The sequence below is a fragment of the Acipenser ruthenus genome, chromosome 3, assembly GCF_902713425.1.
Source record: "Acipenser ruthenus chromosome 3, fAciRut3.2 maternal haplotype, whole genome shotgun sequence".
Lineage (NCBI taxonomy): Eukaryota > Metazoa > Chordata > Actinopteri > Acipenseriformes > Acipenseridae > Acipenser > Acipenser ruthenus.
This window is the reverse complement of record NC_081191.1, coordinates 12,320,453-12,344,660: the sequence shown is the minus strand read 5'-3', so window position 1 is coordinate 12,344,660 and position 24,208 is coordinate 12,320,453. Positions and strand designations below refer to the sequence as shown.

Genomic DNA, 24,208 nt, shown 5'->3' with positions numbered 1-24,208 from the left:
ACTTAGGCAGCTGGAACTAAACTGAACTGGTGGGCTTAAGGCCCCTGTATTTATACTATTATTTATATTACTGGAAAGTTCTAGAAAGTTCTAGAAGTTACTCCAAGTTTACTCAGCACTGAATCTATCTGGAATGTTCTGGAAAATAGGTAAATTTCAAAATATCACTGTCCTGGTCACAAAAGCAAAGTTTGTGGGGAATAATAGCCATTTTCTATACTTTTGAGGCATAAGCAATTAGGAAATAACACTTACTACCCAGGAACAAAAAAAAAAAAAAAAAAAAATCTGTTACACGGTGTTATAAGCAAACATAGTACAATTGCAATGCCATAACACACATGTATTCTCAGGATCTTTATAAGCAGTAATGGACATTACTCCACTCGTTTATTGATATTTATAAATTTTGTAAAAAACATATATATTAAAGCACATGAGATAGAGTAAATGTTCTAATATAATTATAAGTCAGATACATCATTTATGGGGTTTCCTGTTTTCTTACCTGCTAAACAAGTTCCTCCTGATGTGCTGCTGGAAACTTTTTCCACCCTTTAAAATTGAAATGCCCCTCAGAGTGAAAAAAAAAACCCTATCGGAGTGAAATTCAAACCCTCCACAACCTGTACGGCAAAGTATGATGGCCCAGTAAGACAATAAAATGAAGGTACGTTTTTTATCATGTTCACCGGATCAGAGAACCAGAGGACCAGAAAGACACTTCAGTATGATCGTGTTTACATGATCACTGTCCTTAAAGGTTTAAACTGTTTGCATTAAAATAGCGAATTCTTGTGCTCATAGCACCTGTGTCTTAAACATATTCTACAACACTTACAAAACAATACAAAGTGCTCTAAAATGCAAAAATTATACAAATGTTAATTTTGCATAAGCAGTAAATAAATAACATTTGGGGTGCTACTGCATTTTTAGGAAAAAATGTTCCCCTATTTTGGAAGCGCATACAATTAACTGGAGGGATTCAAAGATATTTAAAAACATAAGTACATAAGAAAGTTTACAAACGAGAGGAGGCCATTCAGCCCATCTTTCTCGTTTGATTGTTAGTAGCGTATTGATCCCAGAATCTCATCAAGCAGCTTCTTGAAGGATCCCAGGGTGTCAGCTTCAACAACATTACTGGGGAGTTGGTTCCAGACCCTCACAATTCTCTGTGTTAAAAAGTGCCTCCTATTTTCTGTTCTGAATGCCCCTTTATCTCATCTCCATTTGTGATCCCTGGTCCTTGTTTCTTTATTCAGGTCAAAGAAGTCCCTTGGATCGAAATTGTCTATACCTTTTAGGATTGTCTATACCTTTTAGGTTAAGAAGTTCTGTAAAACAGTCTCAGTGGAGTAAAATGGGCAACAAGTGCCCACCCTCAAGATCCACAACCCAGCAACACTTTTTCCAGGCAGCAGTGACAGTAGTGAGAATGTATTTGTATCTTGCTGTGTATGTCTGCTATGCATCAGACACACACAAAATAAAGTGTGAATGGGTTACGTTTTTTTGTTTTTTTTAATCTTCGCTATTGCTCAGACCTATGCCACCAGGGATACACTGCAAGTGCTCAGGCTGTTAAGCCAACTGGCTTGTCCCAGTTTTCAGTGAGCTTATTGATACCGCTGAACACAAAGCTGTTACGGATGGTGAAAGCAATCCTGTCTCTGAATCATTTCACAACCTCCATGTTTATCTCTGTGAGCCTGATTCACACTGTAAAAGCGTGCCAGTGAGCTCCGTCCACATAAGTTTCTGCCAGCTGAGCTTTCGGGTGGGTGTCCCATCATGCCTTGGGAGCCAATTCCTTCCTCCTGTACACCTAGACATACACACAGCTGTAGCACATGAGCTAAACAGTGATGTATAAAATGAACGTCAATACAACACAATAGCTCAGCTAAATACCAAGCAAGCTGAACTGAAAAGCTCTTTTTTTTTTTTTTTGTGGAAATGTTATACAGGGTCATGTAGAACATAGATAGGCCTACATAGCGTTTATTTCTTAATTTAAAACCAAGGACCTTGTTAACATACCTGAGTTTTATTTAAAGTTTAAAAAATGTAACCACATCCCTCTTGGTGTATGTCGCTGTGCATTATTTGCATGTAGACACTTGTGTCACTTCCTCCACCAAAGCGACTGGGCCAGAGTGATTTCTCCCAGTCCGTATTTCAACCACTGACTGTCAGAGTTCTAGTTCAAGTTGGTTTTACTGTATAACTCTCTGCTGCCAATAGAAATAAACCCTTTCAGCAGAACCGGACCTCGAGTGGTTCTCTATTTCAATTTAAAACAGTTTGACTGTATAAGAAAAAAAACAGTAAGTCACTCAATACTGTTCATTTTTGGCAGCTCTCGAACTACACTGGTGACCCTACTGTCAAGTCAGATATGGCATGCAATCATGGGGCTCAATTATGAGCGATCTAACTGCCTTCATCTATTCCAAATGTCAACTATAGTGGTCTGTCAGCTGAAGACATACAGACTCATGTGAGATTAAAGGTTCGATAACTCCTGTAATCACTAGTCATTTCAGAGCAGATTTAGCAACAGTCTGATTGTTCAGATTGCTAGCACAACAAGGGAGTTCTAATAACGAAGACTGGGTGCAGGAGTCCCTTCCCCCTACTTTAGCTTTGGTGTTTTCACATAACTGGTGATGTATACTATTAAAGACCTTCCAACTTGGATATTGCCATAGCCCAATTATTTTCTCATTTTAAATGTGTATTGTCCTCTACACAAGATATCAGCTATGCAGTGGAGCTTTTTTCCACAGTAGCAGTGAAAAGCCACCCTTTAGCTTAAACAAATGCTTGGGTTTGGATGTACATTTATAAGCAGCAGATGTTGTTGGTATATGTGTAACATATAGTTATTTATTTGTTGTCTCCAAAACAGATCGTTTCTCTTCAGCAAGGATGGCAACCCCAACAAGCGCAACGTGCACAACGAGACCGCAATGCACCTGCTCTGCATGGGGCCGCAGATCATGCTGGCAGAAGGGGCGCTGCAACCCCGTCTCGCACGGCCGTATGAGGACGAGCACAAGAGGGCAGAGTGCCTGCAGATGATCCTCAAGTGGACAGGGGCCAAGCTAGATCAGGGAGAGTACGAGAGAGCCGATGTTAATGCCACAGACAACAAGAAAAACACCTCTTTGCACTATGCTGCTGCCTCAGGGATGAAAACATGTGTAGAGGTGACCTGACTCATTAATTTAATCGTTTTATACATAAAGGTTTTTTTCTATAATCAACAGCATTTAAAAGCTGTTGTTATACAACAATGCAGTCACGCAATTAATTCAAATCATTTATGGGTTGTCGAAAGTCTTCCATACGGATGTCAATAAGACGACCCTATAAAGTGGGTAAACCACGATTTAGTGTTTTAATGTCTAATCAGATTTCAAGTGATCAGTTTATGGATTTGTGTTTGAACGTCCTGATTCCCGACCCATTTATTTTAATTTTGCTTGACTTGATTTTTTTCTGTAGAATTAAATCACATTCATTTTGACCAATTGAAATGTCAAGGAAAACCAAATGCCAAATAACAATTTGTATGAACCACGCTTTATATTGATCAGCTGTCCCAAAGGAAAATCCTAAACTGTGGTTTGACCTTTTGTATCATCTTTGTAACAAAACACAGTCCTGCCCAGACATTACTTACCGTACTGTGTCCCATTTTTCACTTGAATGAATCTACCAGTCTGTCCGTCAGCATGCCCGTATAGGGAGCTTGTAAGAGTTTGTCGCCCCTGCTAAACCTACTACTTCTGTTGCTAATATCTCTTAAACCATTTGAGCTTGCAACTTTCATGTGTTCAGTATTGTGGAAACTCTCTAGGCAAAATCTAATAGCACCCTTCACTTCAACCAGTGACCTAAGATGGTTGCTATATGGGGTCATATGACTTTGGTTTCTGGGTGACAGAGAAGTTCATAGGTGTATTCTGTGATTCTATAGGTCAAGTTCAATCAAGGGTGTTGAATCAGAAAAATGTACCCTTTCCTGAGTTTTTTTTTTTTTTTAAAAGCTGCCACTGCCACAAGGTCATAACCTTGTATTTGAGAAACTGTTTGAGGTAGTGACTTCATATTTGCAAGGTTATGTAAACCATTTATGCAAAATGTGCTGCTGACCAATTGATGTGTGGCCTAATATAGCTGCCATATTGAGCTCATGTGACCTTTTAAAGTTACAGCTTCATAGAGATCGTACACTTTGAGTTATTGTCTTAATGTTTGGTACACAGCTGCAGTCTTTCATAAGTTTCATTACCATTATTTACCCATATCAATGATACAGACCACACTTCTTTGTTCATAGGGTCTTTATAGTTAATACACTGTTGTGTTCTCTCAATAAAGTTCCAGTACAGGTTGTGTCCAGTGAACCTTAACCTTATCAGTGTCACATTTGTTTTTAACCCCTGGATATATCAATGATGCAATCCATGAAATGATAAAATGTCCACGTAACTTCGTTTACAGTCAGTCAATCAATCAATCACTCAATCAATCAATCAATCAATCAATCAATCAATCTTTATTTTATATGGCTTCTTTTCTAGTGGACCACCATCACAAAGCGCTTTTCCATCTAACATGACATACCTCTTAGATTATGCTATTCCCTTTTTAGCTTAAATATGGTGGATCTAGGCCTTGTTGATACACTTGTATTTATAGCTGGGAGGATATGTTTTGCTAACACAATTGTTGCAAAGACAAACAAGACAATTGTAAGCCTATTCAAATTTGTTTAGCTGCAGAAAAACATACAATGCCATTAGGCAGCACCGCACACAGTAAATTAGAGTTTATACTTCTGTTATTGTTTTCGTTTTACAGATAAGACAATGGCTTGCAGCAAAATATTTTCTGGTGATCAGATTATTTTCTGTGTTGAAATTCGTTGGTGCATACTTCAGCAAAACATGATGTTGACACGTTGCCGTGATGCTGATTTTTGTAAAAAGGGCCTGCCACGGAAGCTTGCAATTATATAACTATTTTCTGTATTCCTAAAATCACAGCACGGATGTTGACAGACTATACTTGATATTAAAATGAAAGAACATTACCCTAATAAAATGGATGAGACTGTGTTTTAAAATGTTTATGTAGATAAAATGTCAAGTTTCCTTTGAGCATGTAAACCATTCCTTGTTTTTTTTGTAATACCTTTTGTAATGACTTTGTGTCTGTATAAAATATTCCAACATTAAAGAAGAATCAGCATTTTCCTCACAGTAAATAAACAGACATTTAATACAGAGGCTTATTATAAGTAGTCTTAAGTTGTTTCTTTTTAAGAATGTTTTTGTACAGAAAATAAATTTTTGTCACGTTTGCTTTTACCACTGACTATCAATGGTGAGAGACCTGGATATTTGAGAAATTGTTTGATCTTGAGATACTGTCTTGTCTTTTGGTTTGATAGTAAATCCAATAAAAATTAACTGTTTTGCAGGCCCATCCTTTATAACCTCTGCCCATACTCAGAATCTCAGAAGTCATTTTAAGATTCAGACTTCAGATGTACTTCCACTTTACAACCATTACTGTTTTTTTGTTTGTTTTTTTAAATATGTGAATTTTTACTTTACAAACCATAATAACAGTAGTACCATTCCCCTTAGGCCCTGTCCACACTATGCCTTTACACCGTATTAGTTGCCTTTGAAGTTTTAAACTGTCTTAAAACTGCTAAATACGGTTAGAGTCTAGACTACGCAGCGTTTAATACAGTACTTGAGAGCCGGACTCGAGACCACCTCAGGGGAGCTTTTGTGTATCCTCCAATATCCCAGAATGCTTTCTGATATGTTTTGGCGTGTGGACATTACAAATACAGTACTCGGAACAGGTGCCTGAAGGAGTTGACAACGACTATCAATACTGCTGTACTGTATACAATTTCTGAGGCTTGTTGTAAAATGGTGGATCATGGAGTGATGTCAGATGCCGAAATCAAGGCACATTGATACCTGGAGCGATGAAATCAGTCAAGGAGAACTTCAGAGTTCAAAACAAAACAAACACATTATGATAAAATAACGTTCATGCTAAGAAGTGCTATGTCATCTGTGGGCACAGGCTCCATTTTTGCGGGTTGTAAACATAAAATACAGTGCATGGTGGGATAATGTCATAATAAGTCCCCCAGTCCATTGCGCTTCTAGGAACTGTAGCCAGACTAATAGTGTGCATTAAGTCTGTTACTTTAGTGTGGACGCTTTGAGCTGGATTAATTTAAGTGTTTTTGAGCACGGTTCTCGAGATCAGTTATATTGTGTGGACAGGGCCTTACACTATGCCACCAGGGATGCTTTGTTTTTGTCACAGAAGCGCCAATGTATTTTTTTTTCTTCTGTTTGTTTTTAGTTCTTAGTGAAAAATGATGGAGACCTGTTTGCAGAAAATGAGAATAAGGACACCCCATGCGACTGTGCAGAAAAGCAGCACCATAAAGAACTGGCCCTTAGCCTGGAGTCTCAAATGGTCTTCTCTAGGGATCCGGAAGCTGATGACATAGAGGCAGAATATGCTGCTCTGGACAGGAGAGAGGTATGCCATTTAAAGTTGTTGCATTCCTGTGGAGTAAATGTTGTGCTTTTTTCAAAACTAACATAAAGGGTGAAACTACAATAGATGCCTGTTATGTTAATCCCTATTTTTCCACAATTCTTGACCTGAATGAACCAGCTTTCTGAGGGCATTATTAGGATAGAGTGTTTATCTACAGTGTTTTATAGAATGAGTTTTATAAAATGTTTTCTTTCCTGCCTCTTGTTCTTTGTGCCTTGGTTAAGACTAATGTGTTCAGTTTTACAAAGCTTTTATGGCTCGATACAAGAAAGTTATTTGTTTGGTGGTGTTGACATTATCAGGCCAGTTACTTTTGTTTATTCAGTACCTATTTTCTTGGATATATTTTTTTCTGTTAATCTCTGCATTTTGGGAAACTGAAAACTTATGATACAGCTAACAAGCATTTATTGGCTATCTATGGCTACATTTACAACACAAATAGAAGAAAAACACATAACACACTATGTAGCACTATCATTCCTGAAAAGAGAACTACTTGACCCTGTCCTTTCTTATTGTGACCGCATCAGTTGGTGTCATTTTATGGTAATTAAGGAGGGGCTATGCTAATCATTCCAGTGTCGATTGTAAATAAAATGTGCTGTACTAAAGGGTGTTTACAACAACTTGTAAGATGTTATAATGATATTACAGACACATTCTAATTTTACTTACCTGTTCGTGGCCATCATTCTGCCTGTCTAGAAAAGTAGTACGATCAAATTTCTAGAAAATGAACGCTCCCTTCTGGGTGCTACAGGTTGTGTAAACCTAGCCTATGGTAGTCATCTGCTTTACTGCAATCTCATTTAATTTAATAAGACCATACCATTGGATCTCAAAGTAGCATTACCATTTTAACATTTTGTTTTCATTCTAATAGAAAGACAGGCTTTTTTTGCCACAAATAATATAAAACCATGTTTGTATGAATCAAGTGTTTTTATTTTTTTGTGCAGCCATTCGAGGGCCTGAGGCCTCAGGATCTCCGCAGACTGAAAGATATGCTGATCGTGGAGACTGCAGACATGCTCCAGGCTCCTCTCTTCACTGCTGAAGCCCTGCTCCGAGCACATGGTAATGTACATCACTTAATGTTTAACATTATAACATCATTTACTGTGGAGAGTGGCATGCATCAGTGTTAGGCAGCGTATGACCTAGTGATTAGAGCTGAGGACTGGTTTCAGCTCTCTCCTCAGCCACTGACCTACTGTGTGGTTTCACATTATCATGCCAGTCCACTCAGCTGTGAAATTGAGTACAGACAGGGCATGGGTGGCACATTTCTGCCAGAAAAGATCTATCAGCTTGTGCCAGGAGTATTATCCTAAATATATCCCTGTTCTTTTCCCACTCTAGGAGAGCTCACAGAATATAATATGTTATCATTAGTGTTTTGAATAGCTGGAATGTGTCATTATTACTGTGTGTATACTAATCAGAAGTGTTGTTATCCCCTGCTGGGAATGAGATCCTCTGTAAGTTATTGAGAATATCATATTCTGAGGCTATATGGCAATCTAGTCTGTTTGTTTGTTCAATTGTCCATCTTTGATGTTTGCATATACTGTACCTGGAAAATAGCTGGTCGATGATGACCATGGTCATCAATGTTGTCATCATACTGATAGCTATAATTTTGATCCTTCATGTCCATAAGTACTGCTGCAAAAAAAAAAAAAATACTTGTGGGTAACAGAGTGGCTCAAGACTAAGTGCATGATATGCAGGGTAAGTCATAAAGTCACAAGGAACGTTGAATGGGCTTGGCCGCTCCTGCAGGTTAGGAGGCAATAGCAATCTGTTTTTCTTCACCGTGTTAGAATGGACACTACTGGCTAGATTATACTGTTTCAAGACACTGACCCTTCGTAACTGAAGCAGTCAATTGTTTCAACTACTGTTGCTTGAGATGAACAACCTCATGTCACTATTCACATGTCGGTTTCAAACCCAGACCTCCAGTGCTCCTAATGCTAGTACAGAAACCCACAGCGCCACCTCCACATCATTTTCCTGTTGTTAAACCATTAATCCTGTTCCTGTTTTTATAATGCATATCAATGGATGTCCTTCACTTACCATAAGTTACCTAAGGTTTTGAATCCCACTTTTAGTTCAGTTTAATTTCAGTTTTTTATACTGGTTCACTCACTACTGCTAAGTCCCTGACCACCTTTCCGACACCTCCTCAAGACACACCTGTTCAGACAGCATCTGTAAACCTCATAACTCGACTATACTGGACTATAAGGCACCCAATTGTACCAGTACTTGCTTCATCTTGTACTTGCACTTAACTGCTCCACACTTTGCTGTATTCTACTACTGCTCTCAATTATAATTATACTTTCTGTATCTTGTACTTGATTTTACTCCTAAAGGTAACCGTATTCACATTTTTGTATTTGCTCTTATTTGAAATCGTTCTTATCCAGTTATTGTACTTACTAATGGCTCTTAATGGAATTTACTCTTATAAGCAGTTATTTTTACTATAAGTTTAACTGCTCTTAGTCAAAATTGCTGTTATATTTTCTTATTTGATTTCACTCTTATTTACTGCTGACTTTTTATTGTATGTTTTAACTGCTCCTTATCTGTAGTGTGATATTTTGTAACAACTGTAAGTCGCCCTGCTAAGAAATAAATAAATTATAATAATAAATATAAAAAATCCACTTTCTGCCTGTGCTTTGCATGCAAAGAGTAGACACACAAGTGTATCCATGCAATGCTGGAGTCAATTTATATAAGTGTGTCCAGAACTAGATCTATATATAAACATATATAGTTCTGGACACTTATAAATCTTACATCTTGGTATGTTAGTAGGACTGTCTTTCTACTAGTAAGATATGTATCTTTAGGTTTCGTCTGCCAAATCTTTATTTTTAGAGACTTAGAATTCATTTAAACTGCATAAGCTTATTTTTCTGCATTTATAATATATTGTATAATGTTTTCAAATATATGATTTCAGTGCAGATTTCCAGTAGTGACCTCAGATTGGCAGTCTAGTGTATTGCCTTAGTCTTGAGGTTATTTGCTGTACAGCTGTGGCCAAAATTTTTGCATCCTAGAATTTCAGGATTGAGACTAGTTTAAAAAAAAAAATACATGAATATAATTTAGATCATTTATTTAACATCATGTAATCAAATATACTACAAAGTCATATTGCAAAAGTCTACCAGAAGCCATAATAGTAGTACAGTATTTCATCCTGCCCCTGTGTGTATTTTGTTTATTTGGTAATGTCTGTTGTTCTTTTATGTATATATGTATGTATTTGGGCATGGGTGTTTAAAGTCGGCAGGGAAGGGTTAATTGCCAAAGCAGTTCACATGCAGAATGTGCCTGGACCCGATTTGAACGTTTAATAAGCAATCGAGTCCAGGCACAGCTGCATAAAAGAGGGGAAAATCTCTCACTCTGGGTTGGGTGTTCAGAGGTGGAACAAGAGATAGCGAGACAGTAAGAACTGAAAATATAATAATAGAAACAATTGCTACCTGTCCTGGTTTTACACCAGCGCACTACTTGTTTAAATTATAAATACCTGTCTGTATTGGCCACCATGCCGTTTTGTTTTTCTGAAAGTCTTTTGTTTTGTTTAAACCTTTTATTTATAATAAATCCACGCATCAGCGCTTGCACTCAGTACTGTGTCTGTATTTCCTGGTCTGACGTCACCCACAAGCCATCCTTACCACACGTGGTGTCAGAGAAGTGGGATACAGCGCCTCCACAGACTCAGGCCAGGAAAAGTACCGCAGGCACAATTTTTACATTTTTTTTTTTTGGTCAATTGTTTTTGGAGAGAATATGGAGAAGGAGAAACGGGACCAAGCACTGTACGTCTGCCTGACCTGCCTAAAAGGGGAAGAGTGGTGCTTTGCCATTGGCGAGGTCGGGCATGTGTCACCTGACTACCACCCCCCCATACCAGGAAGAGGAACGACTGCCGTCCCTGAGGAGGAAGAAGGGGAGGAGTGGTTGTCCCCGGAAGAAGGGGAAGAAGCCGGTGCAAGCTTCAGCACCCACGAGGGGGGAGCCCAAGCATCTAGCGCCCATGAGGGGGGAGCCCGAGCTTCCAGCGCCCACGAGGGGGAAGCACGAACACCCAATGTCCTCAATGAAGATATGGGACTGGCTGAAGATGGTGATCAGTCTGCTTTGGGCCAACGATGGGGAGCAATGGGAAGCCTGGGAACAGCAACACTGCCCAGCGTCCCTCCCAGACATCGCAGCCATGATACTCGCCTACCTGGCTGCAGATATGGGAGGGGCCCCACTATTTCCAGTCCCATTGGGAAGAGCCACACCTAATCCAGCTCCACAGGCAGTAGGCACGTCCACGCCAGAGCCCAAAGGAGAGCCGCACATCAGCGCTTGCACTCATAGTACTGTGTCTGTATTTCCTGGTCTGATGTCACCCACAAGCCATCCTTACCACACTCCATGACAGGCTTGTGTATTACAACACCAGCTGACAGCTTCATTATTGATTCAGTGCAGATGATGTGGTCTTTGCAGAGCTGTCTGCCAGCATCTCCCAAGCAGTAAATGAGATTTGAGAATAAATACCTATAGGGCAGGGAGTGGAGCCTTGGCAGTTGCTTAATGAAGGGCAATAACCTATTATTCTGCAAAAAGTGAAGTTAGGGGAAAAGGAGAACAAAACATGCACTGTAGCTCACAGCTGACAGCTTTGATTATAACCCTGTCATTTGGGTGCTGACTGTGAAAAACCACCCTTGCCAAGATCAAACATATTGATTATGCAAACTGAAGAGCAATATTCCACGCCTGCTGAGGTCGATTTGCTCACAGAGTTCCACAGACCTGACTGTGTCGGTCTGCTTCTGATATAGAGGATTCACACTTCACACTTCATTTTTAGTTTATTGCAAAAAGAATCATCTGTGAAAGTTTTTTAAAATTTCAGCATGTGTGAATAAAAAAACCTCCCTAAAGTCAGAAGTTTTTATGATTTAACTTAAATAGTATGCTCTATACTCAAAGCATAAAAATGTAAAAAAAAAAAAAAAAATCTGCGCTTAGTTAAATCTAACGAGGCCACATTTCAAAGTATTTACACAAGTTTTGATTCCATAACTTATCCTTTTAAGTTGCTTGTTACAAGATTTATTTTCCCTTTCACAACCTGAAGTCATCCCTGATTAATCTGCCCATCGTGTTATAGCAGCTGCAAACATAGTACATGATTGTACTAACTCTGGCAATCAAAGAATAAACACAATGCTCCTGCAACAAAATACCTGGCCTTGGTAATATCATATCAACAGTGCATTATTCTGTGAGTACATAGAACACAGACAACACTGGAGCAATTATACAGTTGAAGGTTTCTGGTCTCCGTACCTGGTGTTGTGTTTTGCGCAATTCTTGTAATGGCCCTTCTCTCCCTAGAGTCCCTGGCTGTCACAACAGTTGTTTCTGGATTACCACAGTTTGCAGGTTAATGAGTGTGCTTTAACTAATGTATTTTTGTTGTTGTGTAGATTCAGTTTGTATTGGTCATCACATCCAATTGAAAGCACCCCTGTGGTTTCAATAGAGCTCTCAGATGCATGTCTAGCCTCAAGTGCACCGTAGCGTAACCTTTAACTTATCCGCCTGCAACACTCTGTACTAGAAGTATGAAATACCCCATTTGTTCTATGTGGTTTTTCTTGCATCCACCAGAGGCAGGGGTGTTAATGTTTTCTCTTTAGTGTACCTTTTGTCGTTGGAGGTTAGCAATAGTTTTGATAGCTACTGAGACCACAGAGGTGCTTTTTAATTTTTTTTTTTTTTGGTATAAAGTTCACAAGGATGTGATGACTGAAAAAGACAATAATACAAAGTGAATCTAAACAAGAAGAAGAATCCATGGTTTAATTGATATTTCATGCCCACACCAAACTGCTCTTTAGCTCGAAATGAGAGGGAGGAGGGCAACTGCTGCCCTCAGTGTGGGCTCTCATGCCTGCACATTGATTTAATAGTTTCCGTCAGCTAGGTCAAACGCAAACCAACATTTTTTGAGCTTAGAAAACTATTGCACATGTAATACTAAGGGAATGGTTTGATTCATCTCCAAATATCCAGAAAGGGGAGGTGTCACTTTGCCTGCCATAATGAAGTTTTGCAGTAGGCAAATCATGGTTGTTCAGTTTCTGTAAAGAGAAGGGATGTGGGTAAGTCAGTCTTTCAGGATAATTTCAGCACCTTAGACAGAACCTGTGTGCTTACCACCTGAAAGGAAGTAATGCATTTCGTGAGGCAGTGAAGATCAGTGAACATCATCCCGTCACAAGAAGAGAGGGGCAGCTATTAAAACATTTTTATTTTTTATTTTAATTTTTCTTGAGATTACCCCCTAAAGTACCCGAAAAATAATATGTATGCTCCCCAAAAATGCTCCTGGGTGTTGTAGAATCCTGTGTAATATTATGATATACCAAGTACACAGTTTCTGTGCCTCTTAGTAGTGCTTTCCCACAATATTTAGCATTTTATGTTGGACTGATTTAATTTATTTTTTTAATACATGTCTAGGGGATAATCTACCATTATAACAGAAGCTAGTGTTGCTATGACCAGCAGCAGCAGCTGTTGTACTTGAGTGTCTTCTTATAGTTCATACTAGCTTTACACAGAATCCCAACAATAAGTGTTATACTTTGTATGCTGACGCAGCCCTAACATTTTGCTTAGAATATGGGGTTTTTATTATTATTATTATTTTTTTTAATTTTTAGTAGTCGCCAATTGTTGTTTTTTTTATATATTTTCTCCCAATTCAGAATAGCCAATTATTTTTAGGCTCAGCTCACCGCCACCACCCCTACGCTGACTCGGGAGGGCAAAGACAAACACACGCTGTCCTCCGAAGTTTGTGCCGTCAGCCGACTGTTTCTTTTCACACTGCAGACCTGCCATGTAGCTACATCAGAGCTTCAATGTTGGAGGACAACGCAGCTGTCGGTCGGCAGTGGAATAGCCTGGACTTGAACCGGCGACGTCCAGGCTATAGGGTGCATTCTGCCGGATGCGCCACTCGGGAGAAGATTGCATTTTTAAAGCCAATTTACACAGTGTTTGGAAATAGGAATCCACTTCCTACCAAGACCAATAGCAGCCTAAGCCAAACAGACAGCTTTGTCAGGCTATATTGACTGCCTTTTAATGAGATGTACCATGAGATGTTACTGAAGGTACTTTGGGTACAGAAACTGGGAATTGAACCAGAATCTCTGAATTTTAATTCTAAACCTCTAACGTGGATGTCTTGTGAAACGAAAAAAAGAAGAAAAAAAAGGAGGCCAAACTGATTTTATACCTTTGGGAGGTGTGGGTTGTGCTGTGCATTTCTAGTGTTTTGGGGAAAACTTATTTTTATAAGATCTGGGTGACATATAACAAATAATTGTAGTATTTTAAGTTAAGGTCCCTTTTTATTCCCCATAGTGCATGCAGAGCCAATGCGCTGGGAATATATTGTAGACACATACATTTTGAGATATACAGACGTGCTCAAATTTGTTGGTACCCCTCCACAAAAAACGAAGAATGCACAATTTTGTCTGAAATAACTTGAAACTGACAAAAGTAATTGGCATCCACCATTGTTTATTCCATATTTAATAGAAATCAGACTTTGCTTTTGATTTTTTATTCAACATAATATTGTAAATAATAAAACAAATGAAAATGGCATGGACAAAAATGATGGGACCGCTAACCTAATATTTTGTTGCACAACCTTTAGAGGCAATCACTGCAATCAAACGTTTTCTGTAGCTTTCAATGAGACTTCTGCACCTGTTAACAGGTAGTTTGGCCCACTCTTCCTGAGCAAACTGCTCCAGCTGTCTCAGGTTTGATGGGTGCCTTCTCCAGACTGCAAGTTTCAGCTCTTTCCATAGATGTTTGGTAGGATTCAGATCAGGACTCATAGAAGGCCACTTCAGAATAGTCCAATGTTTTGTTCTTATCCATTCTTGGGTGCTTTTAGCTGTGTGTTTTGGGTCATTATCCTGTTGGAGGACCCATGACGTGCGACTGAGACAGAGCTTTCTGACACTGGGCAGTACGTTTCGCTCCAGAATGCCTTGATAGTCTTGAGATTTCATTGTGCCCTGCACAGATTCAAGGCACCCTGTGCCAGGCGCAGCAAAGCAGCCCCAAAACATAACCGAGCCTCCTCCATGTTTCACTGTAGGTATGGTGTTCTTTTCTTTGAAAGCTTCATTTTTTCGTCTGTGAACATAGAGCTGATGTGACTTGCCAAAAAGCTCCAGTTTTGACTCATCTGTCCAAAGGACATTCTCCCAGAAGGATTATGGCTTGTCAATATGCATTTTAGCAAATTCCAGTCTGGCTTTTTTATGTTTTTCTTTCAAAAGTGGAGTCCTCCTGGGTCTTCTTCCATGGAGCCCACTTTCGCTCAAAAAGCGACGGATGGTGCGATCAGAAACTGACGTACCTTCACCTTGGAGTTCAGCTTGTATCTCTTTGGCAGTTATCCTTGGTTCTTTTTCTACCATTCGCACTATCCTTCTGTTCACTCTGGGGTCGATTTTCCTCTTGCGGCCGCGCCCAGGGAGGTTGGCTACAGTTCCATGGACCTTAAACTTCTTAATAATATTTGCAACTGTTGTCACAGGAACATCAAGCTGCTTGGAGATGGTCTTGTAGCCTTTACCTTTACCATGCTTGTCTGTTATTTTCTTTCTGATCTCCTCAGACAACTCTTTCCTTTGCTTTCTCTGGTCCATGTTCAGTGTGGTGCACACAATGATACCAAACAGCACAGTGACTACTTTTCTCCATTTAAATAGGCTGAATGACTGATTACAAGATTGGAGACATGTGTGATACTAATTAAAGAAACTAATTAGTTTGAAATATCACTATAATCCAATTATTTATTATCTTTTCTTAGGGGTACCAACAAATGTGTCCAGGCCATTTTAGAATATCTTTGTAGAATAAGCAATAATTCATCTCTTTTCACAGCTTCTTTGCTTTATTCTGTGACATACTAAAGGCATGCAAGTATACATGATAAAATAGCTTTTAATTTCATCACTTTTCAGGAGGAATGAAGCATTATTTCAATGAGCTGTAAGGGTACCAACAAATTTGAGCACGTCTGTATGTAGGCTTGCTCCTTTTCAATGTTTGCTTTTCAGGGCCTCACAAAATACCATAATCGCTTTTTTTCTGAGCATTGTAGTTATTTTTGTGCTGACTTGATCATGAAACCTGTTAATTGTGCAACAAGTTGTAGGGGCTTTTCTACTTAATACAACTGGCTACCCACTTGCTTTTGATTGAGTGGGCAATCCTCCGAATTTGAGAAAATAATAGGATATACATTATGTACTGAACAGGTGTGTTTGAAATGAGATTCGGGAGATGTCCCTGGTGGTTCTGCGCAAAGTGATGGATCTCAGTCTGACTCCTTGAAGGACAAATTGGGATATTGAAGGTTTAGCATTAATACAAGGCCTAAATGCTCAGTGTTTTGCAGAAGATTATTTGCTAGCATGTTAATAATGCCTAGAATTCTCTTGCAGTCTTTAAACAAATTGGCTTTTTTTTGTATCTAATGGGCTTAAAATTACAAGGCATATGCTTGATGTCTTAGTATTGTTAATCCAGTGTTGATATGAGGCTGTTTTTCTTTCAGACTGGGACAGGGAGAAGTTGCTTGAAGCATGGATGTCCAATGCTGAGCAATGCTGCCAGCGTTCTGGTGTTCAGATGCCCACACCTCCCCCGACCGGGTACAACGCCTGGGACACCCTGCCATCCCCCCGGACCCCCCGCACCACCCGCTCCTCTGTCACCTCACCTGACGAGATCAGCTTGTCACCCGGGGATGAGGACATGCCCATGGTAAGCATTGTAATGTTTAGTCTTAAACTGTTTTTATTGGCGAGACCGAACTGCCCTAGATACTCATACCAAAATGGTTTCCAGTCACCATTGCAGAATGGCATTATGCAGTGGCATAATAGAGCAGCATTCTGTTCAATATATTATCAAGCTTGATTTCTCTTGAAATATTTTCACAAAGATACATATTGTACTCCTGTTACATCTAGAATATTAACAATAAGGTTCTGTGTGAAGCCTGAATAGCTGTTGTCTTGTATTTAGAGTTTAACTGCTTCAAAAACTCATTTAAAATGTCACAGTGCCTTTGCAGACAATTCTTTCATTCAGAATGAAACAGTAGTGTGGTCAAAGAATAATGGCTTCGCTTTTCAATTTCCATTGTCCAGTGTTGCTGTGTAAATGACTCAACTTTTTTTCAGAGTATTCAAAGTGTCAGGACTGCATTTTTTTTTAATAGACGCAAATCACACAGTGCTACACAGAAGCTGCACCCCCCTCCCCCAGTTGACATCTTTAAATGACACCAAGTGAAGGCCTGACAAATACAACATCAGACAGCTCTTTACCATTACATAGTTCACCCAATACATGGAATTCATGTTGAAGCCCTTGTTTTGCAGGAGTTGGACTAAATATTAGAAACAATAACCATACAATTTGTCAATAGGGGCAAGATTACATTTGAGGTGTAATTAATTCCTCAATGGTTACCTGCAATTACCGATACATAAATATTACTAAAGTGAAGTTTGAAATTCTGCATGAAAGTCTGTTGTCCAGAATGGCCCATATACTAATATGTTGAGTATTTTTTTAGGAAACATCAGTAAATTGTGCAATCTTGGATATAGATATGCAGGCCCAACAACTGCTTACTATCCACCTATAACTTTGTAAAATCTGGTCTCTTCGCCATCATGACAGAAACTTGTGACATGGAGATGTTACGGATGCCATTTGTAGTACACATTTTTCGTTTGTGTGCTACATATCAATTATTCATTTTTCACAATATATCAATTATTCACAATATGTATTTTTTTCTTATTGCAGTGTGGCATCTGCATGTGTAATATTACTGTGTTCGAAGACCCAGTGGACATGGCTTGTGGACACGAGTTTTGCAGAGCATGCTGGGAAGGGTGAGTATGCTGTTTGAGATAGTGAAGTAGTTATTTCCTTGTCCTTTTGGTGGCTAAAATTACAATTAAGCATCCAATGTTTTCCGAATAACATTGTTAAATTGCTGTAGAGTTGCAGCTACAGGTACTCTGTCCACCAAAGCGAGCATTTAAAAGATAAAATAAAAAGACTGACCTAAGGATTGGAAACCATGAGATTTGGTATCCACTCAATGCGTGCCTGACTAACAGCCAACATCAATTATGTTTTTATTTGGTAAAAGGGAAACGTACTGTAAATTGCATGATGCCAGCTAAATAATTAAAAAATACACAGAACTTTGCCACAATCCAGCCAACATGAACACAAGCAGGACTGCAGTGAGAATGGGTTGTGATGGGTTTTTTTTTTTGTTCAATATTTTTTATTTTAAACTTTGAGCCAGCATCTTTCATACAGTTCAAGTAAATGGGCTTACCGCACCAAATGGTCACTGAGGAGGTTGATGGTTGTTGGCTGGTCTTTTTTCTAATTGGTTAATGTATGTATAGGGGCACTAATTAAGCTTCATCTTTGGGTCATTCTGATTTGTATTGTTTTATTATTATTATTTTATTATTATTTATTTCTTAGCAGACGCCCTTATCCAGGGCGACTTACAATCGTAAGCAAATACATTACAAGTATCACAGTACAAGTAATAATACAATTAAGAGCAAGATAAATACAATGACTTTGGTTCAAGCAAGTACAAGTGTGACAAAATACAATTCAATAATACAGCAGATAACAGTGTCAGTGATAGTTACATCAGGATATGATTAAATACAAAATACTACAGATTAAACACTTGGCAGATTACAGTACTCTGAAGTACAGGATTAAATGCAGTAAAATAGGGGGCAGATAAGAGCAAGTAAAGCGCATTTAAGGAAGGGTGATAAGTGTTAACTATTATTTATGGTCATCCCTAGATGTTTGAGATTTTTAAGAGTAATATTTTAAAGGTTCTACTAGACATGTTTTGCAAATCTTGGATGTAATAATTTGTACTTCGTTGCATATTTGTCTGACGATACACCTTGTCTTTTTAATTTTCTTTTCTTTCCAAATATATCTGATGATGGTAGCTCCTTTGGTCTTTTAGTTTTACAAATATTTTTTGCCACCCTACCAATATGAAATTGGCTGAATAAAGGTTAATTTGCATTGCTAGAGTTAAAGCAACAGAAGTTTAAGAATAAAAACAAGTTTAGGATGCGTAAAGGAAGGGGCTGATTGACAAGGAAAGAAGGTATACAGAATACGTCCTCTTTATTTTGATCTAGTCGTGCAGCACTACCAGTGTTACATATTTTCTACTGAGAGCTTTTAGTACTACAATATATACTTTCTACATGTTATTGATGTGGAATATAATGTCATTAAATAATTGGGCTTGAATGCCAAACTTGGGCAATGTGCAATCTGTTTACATTTTACATTCAGCACACAGTGAACAAAAAACATTTCCCATTTTACTACCCAGCACTAAAGATATGTGGAAATGTAGCCTTTCAATATGAAATCATTGGTCATGTACTGATGCATGTTAAATGCTGCTGCCTTGTTCATAAACTGAGTTATCAGGACCAAATAAGGATGAGGATTAACAAATGGAAGGTCAACTGGAGCTTACTCTGTCAATTTCATTTAGGTTGCTTTTAAGAGACATTCGTATCAACCTTCAGCAAGAGAAGACATAGAAGGATTTAATGACATTGTAAAATCAAGTGTATACAATGATTTCAATTCCAAACCTGTATTTTGCATTGCATTTTTCTAATTAAATTATTCCTTTTAATGAATGCATTAACTTAATTGAATTTTAATACAGGCATTGTAAAGCACCATTTTAAAAATGTAATGCATTGTGCAATGTGTCCTGTCACCAGCAGCTTACACAAATATTTTATGCGTTCCTAAATTGTAACTGCTTGTTTTTCTTACCTCCTTTTTTCAAATTGTAATGCTTCCCACGTTAATCAGTGTTAGACATTATGGGCATTTTTCTTAATTCAAACCTATCCAAAATGTAGTACATATTCATAAAAAATAAATGCATTTTCTTGATAATCTGCGCACAGTAAGATGTCACTTTAATTGGAATTGACTCATGGCTTGCCATTATTAACATCATATATATATATATATATATATATATATATATATATATATATATATATATATATATATATATCTCTGTATGGAAGAAGTCATACCCCCCTGATGTTATGTTCAGATTGCCTTTGATCGGAAGATTACAGTAGCCTATTGAGCTACTGTATCTTCTTTGTAAAATAATTAGTGTGAAATTGGTATCCTAATTCTTTTCTCCCTTTGTCTTTTTCTGTCAGGTTTTTGAATCTTAAGATCCAGGAAGGAGAAGCTCATAACATCTTCTGCCCAGCCTATGACTGTTTCCAGCTGGTTCCTGTGGACGTCATAGAGAGTGTGGTCTCCAGAGAGATGGACAAGCGCTACCTGCAGTTTGACATTAAGGTGCTGTGCAGTAAAAGGGCTGTTGTGCTGACATCAGATGAGATTTTGAAGTAAAATAAACAAATACCTCTTTATGAATATGTTTTACAACAAAATCCGCTTCTGTGCCTTTAAATCTCAGAGTACTTGCAAACCCAGTCTTCACTGAAATATAGTTGTCTATTTTGTAGAACAGTGTCATGGATATTGAACCATATACAATGCAATACAAACTATATATAATACAAACATACAATATAGACTTTATAAACATTTGGTGGATTTAAAGCTTTGTGAATAGGCTTCAGTGCTAATAGTTTTTCACAGTTTTCTTTTTCATGTGTTTTTCAGGCTTTTGTAGAAAACAACCCTGCGATTAGGTGGTGTCCCACAGCAGGCTGTGAAAGAGCAGTTCGGTTAACAAGACAGGGGCCTGGTATCGCTGGCTCTGACTCGCTCAGCTTCCCTTTACTAAGAGCACCGGCTGTCGACTGTGGAAAGAGCCACCTCTTCTGCTGGTCAGTAGCACAGGGTTGCAGGTTTGCTTGTGGTAACAATATCTGCCTCACATGGGTCAAAGTTTTCCATCTGTAGACAGAATTCCATCAAAATGGCCTCTCCCAGGTTCATTCCCACAATTCGTGTAGAAATGCCAAAGAGAAATCAGGGGGGGGTATATATATTTTTTTTGTCGCTGAAAACTATAAAATGTTTTCACACTTACTTTTTTGTGACCTTTACAATAATGTTTTTTCTCCTGTTGAAATGTAGCTTGATTGAGACCTAAGGGGAATAAGTTTTGTGGTTTAAGACGTTTTTCAAGTCAAGTAAGGTTTTTTGAACTATGCATCACTTACAGTAGGACTTCAGTTTTTACGTCTCATCCGAAGAACGGAGCACACATGCATTGAGTCAGAGCCGGGATTGAACCTCCTGGTAACAAGCCCCTTTCTTTAACCACTGGATCACCAAGCCTCTTCCCGTCGTTCTGCGCACTAAAATATAATTACCTGCAAATTAGATTAGATTTGAGTACACTATTGAGTTGAGTAACTATTGTTTTTCTCTGCATTAAAGTAATGAGGAGTTCACTATTGTGCTCTTCACAGTGCTGGGAACAGGATGCTTAAGTAGCCATGGGCTACCACAGAAGCAGTTTCTGTGTCAATGCCAGTTCCTAACTAGCATCCAGCTGTGGCGTTGGACAGTGACAGATCTGCAATTTCCTACCTTTTTCTTCCACCATTAACACCACTTGCAAGCACACTGACAATAGCATTGTGCTTAAAGAATGCCCGGGGACTTGCTTGTCCTCTTTCCAGGATACTGTACACCAGCATAGTGGCTCAGGGTTTTTTTTTTATTTCTTCTAACAAGAACACCTCTGCTGTGTTTAGGTCTGATTACACTGGTAGCAGAAAGCGGAAAGCAGTAAACCGTGCAGCAAAAAAAATAGAATCTATTGTTTTGAATGGGTGTAATTACACTAAGCGCGGAACGGAAAAACGGTATGGCAGAAAACTGCGAGGGATAGAAACCAGAGCGATTTTTTTTGATAATACTGCGCAGCAAATTTCAATCTAGACCAATCAACTGAAGTTGTTGTGTGACGTTATCTGCACTCTGTACAGTGAGAGATGACGAACGAAAGACTGGTTTTCAGCGTGCAAAAATGCCCTCAGCGGTATGATACGTCCCATCCAGATTATAAGGATACGCTAAAGAAGCAAGACACCTGGGACAGCATAGCAGCCAAACTAGACACGTCAAGTAAAAATATTTGCATTTGAAGAGCAACAGAAAACATACACTATATAGCATACTGTATGCCACAGACCTCCAAGCAAAACACTTCAAAGTTGAAAAAAAAAAAAAAGGTCTCAATAATGACGGGCTTCTTGTAGTATTTCATGGAGGTTTTTTTGTACAGGTCTTTAAATTATATTGTCATAAAACTCTCTCCATGCCAGGTAAACTATTCAGTCATGCAATGCACACTATCTTTATATGGTGTGGAATAACATTGTTTGGGTCAGACGTTTAGTAAAAAAAAAAAAACCTATATAATATATATATATATATATATATATATATATATATATATATATATATATATATATATATATATATATGTAATGTTTATATATAATATATAACGTTTATTAATATAAATATAGTGGTCACTCTGGAGAATGCTAACCAGGTGAAACACTGCATTATTGTATGACTTGTATTGTAACACTTGAATGTATTTGTATTTGCTTGCGATTGTAAGTCGCCCTGGATAAGGGCGTCTGCTAAGAAATAAATAATAATAATAATAATAATGTTTGTTTTTTTTGTTTTTTTAAGACACATACACAAATATAGCATACACAAATATATTTAACCTTTATTTCTTGACATCGTTCATCGAATTAATTTTTTCTCAACATTAACATGTGATAATACATTTACATATACCGTGAGGTTTCCTGCCAGCAGTGTAATATGAAAAAGTGCACGGTTTACCGCTTTCCGCTTTCCGCTACCTCTCCCAGTGTAATCAGACCTTTAAGCTTCATAAGAATGCTTTTCATAGTGCATTAGCCATACCATTGACTGAAGGAACTAGAGAAGTGACTTTATTCATTTTTTGTTTTAGAAAAAAATTAGGATTTTATTACATAAGAAAATAAGAAGAACATAAAAAAAGTTTACAAACGAGAGGAGGCCATTCGGCCCATCTTGCTCGTTTGGTTGTTAGTAGCTTATTGATCCCAGAATCTCATCAAGCAGCTTCTTGAAGGATCCCAGGGTGTCAGCTTTAACAACATTACTGGGGAGTTGGTTCCAGACTACCACAATTCTCTGTGTAAAAAAGTAACTTATATTTTCTGTTCTGCATTCTGCATTCTGTTCTAATCTCCATTTGTGACCTCTGGCCCTTGTTTCTTTATAAAATACAGTCCATTATGTTGATTTTCTTATTATCCAACACAATGTTATTTTTGTGAAGTCCCTGGTGATGATAGTGTAGGATTATGTGTGTGGATATATTTGTCATTGTTATCTTGCATTTTTTAAAGGAAGGGTTTCTCAGTACGCTTCTACTTTCAGTACAGTCAGTATATACTGTAGCCTTGGTTTGAATAATTCTACCTTAAATGACAGATGCTGCTGTTCAACACTGAATAGCAGATATACTTTAATCCGATAACTGATTTAGGGTTTGGTACAGGAGCCAAGAAGTTGTTGTGCTTGAAATACATTTAAGTGATCGTCCTAATTAAGGAGTAGAACATTTGCGTATTTTGTGCTTCTCTATAATGTCATGTTCTTGGTATCTTCAGAGCAGCAGAACATATTTTCTCTTAAAGGCATAAGCCAAAATGTGTGTTTGCTTTGCCTGATATTTTTTGATTAGAACAGTTTTAATTTAATATGTAGTTAGAACAATTTTGACTTTTGAAGTTCTGCAATTTGAATTCCTCTTGTTTATCCCTAGGGAGTGTCTAGGAGAAGCCCATGAACCCTGCGATTGCCAAACCTGGAAGATGTGGCTACAGAAAGTTTCAGAAATGAAACCAGAAGAACGTAAGAGCTTTTATCACCTAATATTAGTCTTTTTTGTTTCTTTTTTATGTGTTAGGAATCTGTTGTACAACTGCATCCCACCACACTCCACTGCATTTGACAGTAAGAAAGACAGACAATAGCAGACTGAAATCTGGCAACAGTTGGCTTCTAAATATAGTGTATTGAGTCAACTAATCGAGAGGTGTAAAGATTTGTCTTCTTTAAAACCTGATCCAGTATGGCTTTTAAAATGTTTTTGCTGCAGGGAGAAGAGATGTTTTAGTTAAAAAAGTGTCCTTTTGTGGGCCCTATTTCTGCAACCACATCAGTTGTAGTGTCCAAAACTCTATCAATGCCCCAGCATTGTTACATTTGGGAATATGTCTAAGAAAGCTTGGGAAAGGCATTGTTGTAAAAAAAAAAAAAAAAAAAAAGAGAGAAAAGGTCATGTGGAACTCCTAATTGT

The 24,208-nt window shown here is 38.2% G+C and overlaps 1 protein-coding gene across 6 annotated transcripts in view; it reads left to right on the top strand.

Annotated features, from left to right (window-relative positions):
• Window positions 1-24,208, top strand: part of LOC117394412 (ankyrin repeat and IBR domain-containing protein 1-like) — a 75,942-nt gene that overhangs the window by 37,365 nt on the left and 14,369 nt on the right. For all 6 annotated transcript variants that reach the window (XM_033992657.3, XM_033992661.3, XM_033992658.3 and 3 more), the window contains exons 3-10: window positions 2,918-3,218; window positions 6,415-6,597; window positions 7,581-7,698; window positions 16,331-16,539; window positions 17,596-17,684; window positions 20,061-20,205; window positions 20,536-20,702; window positions 23,672-23,760. In XM_033992657.3, coding sequence (XP_033848548.3) covers window positions 2,918-3,218; window positions 6,415-6,597; window positions 7,581-7,698; window positions 16,331-16,539; window positions 17,596-17,684; window positions 20,061-20,205; window positions 20,536-20,702; window positions 23,672-23,760 — 1,301 coding nt within the window. The remainder of the gene's footprint in view (window positions 1-2,917; window positions 3,219-6,414; window positions 6,598-7,580; window positions 7,699-16,330; window positions 16,540-17,595; window positions 17,685-20,060; window positions 20,206-20,535; window positions 20,703-23,671; window positions 23,761-24,208) is intronic.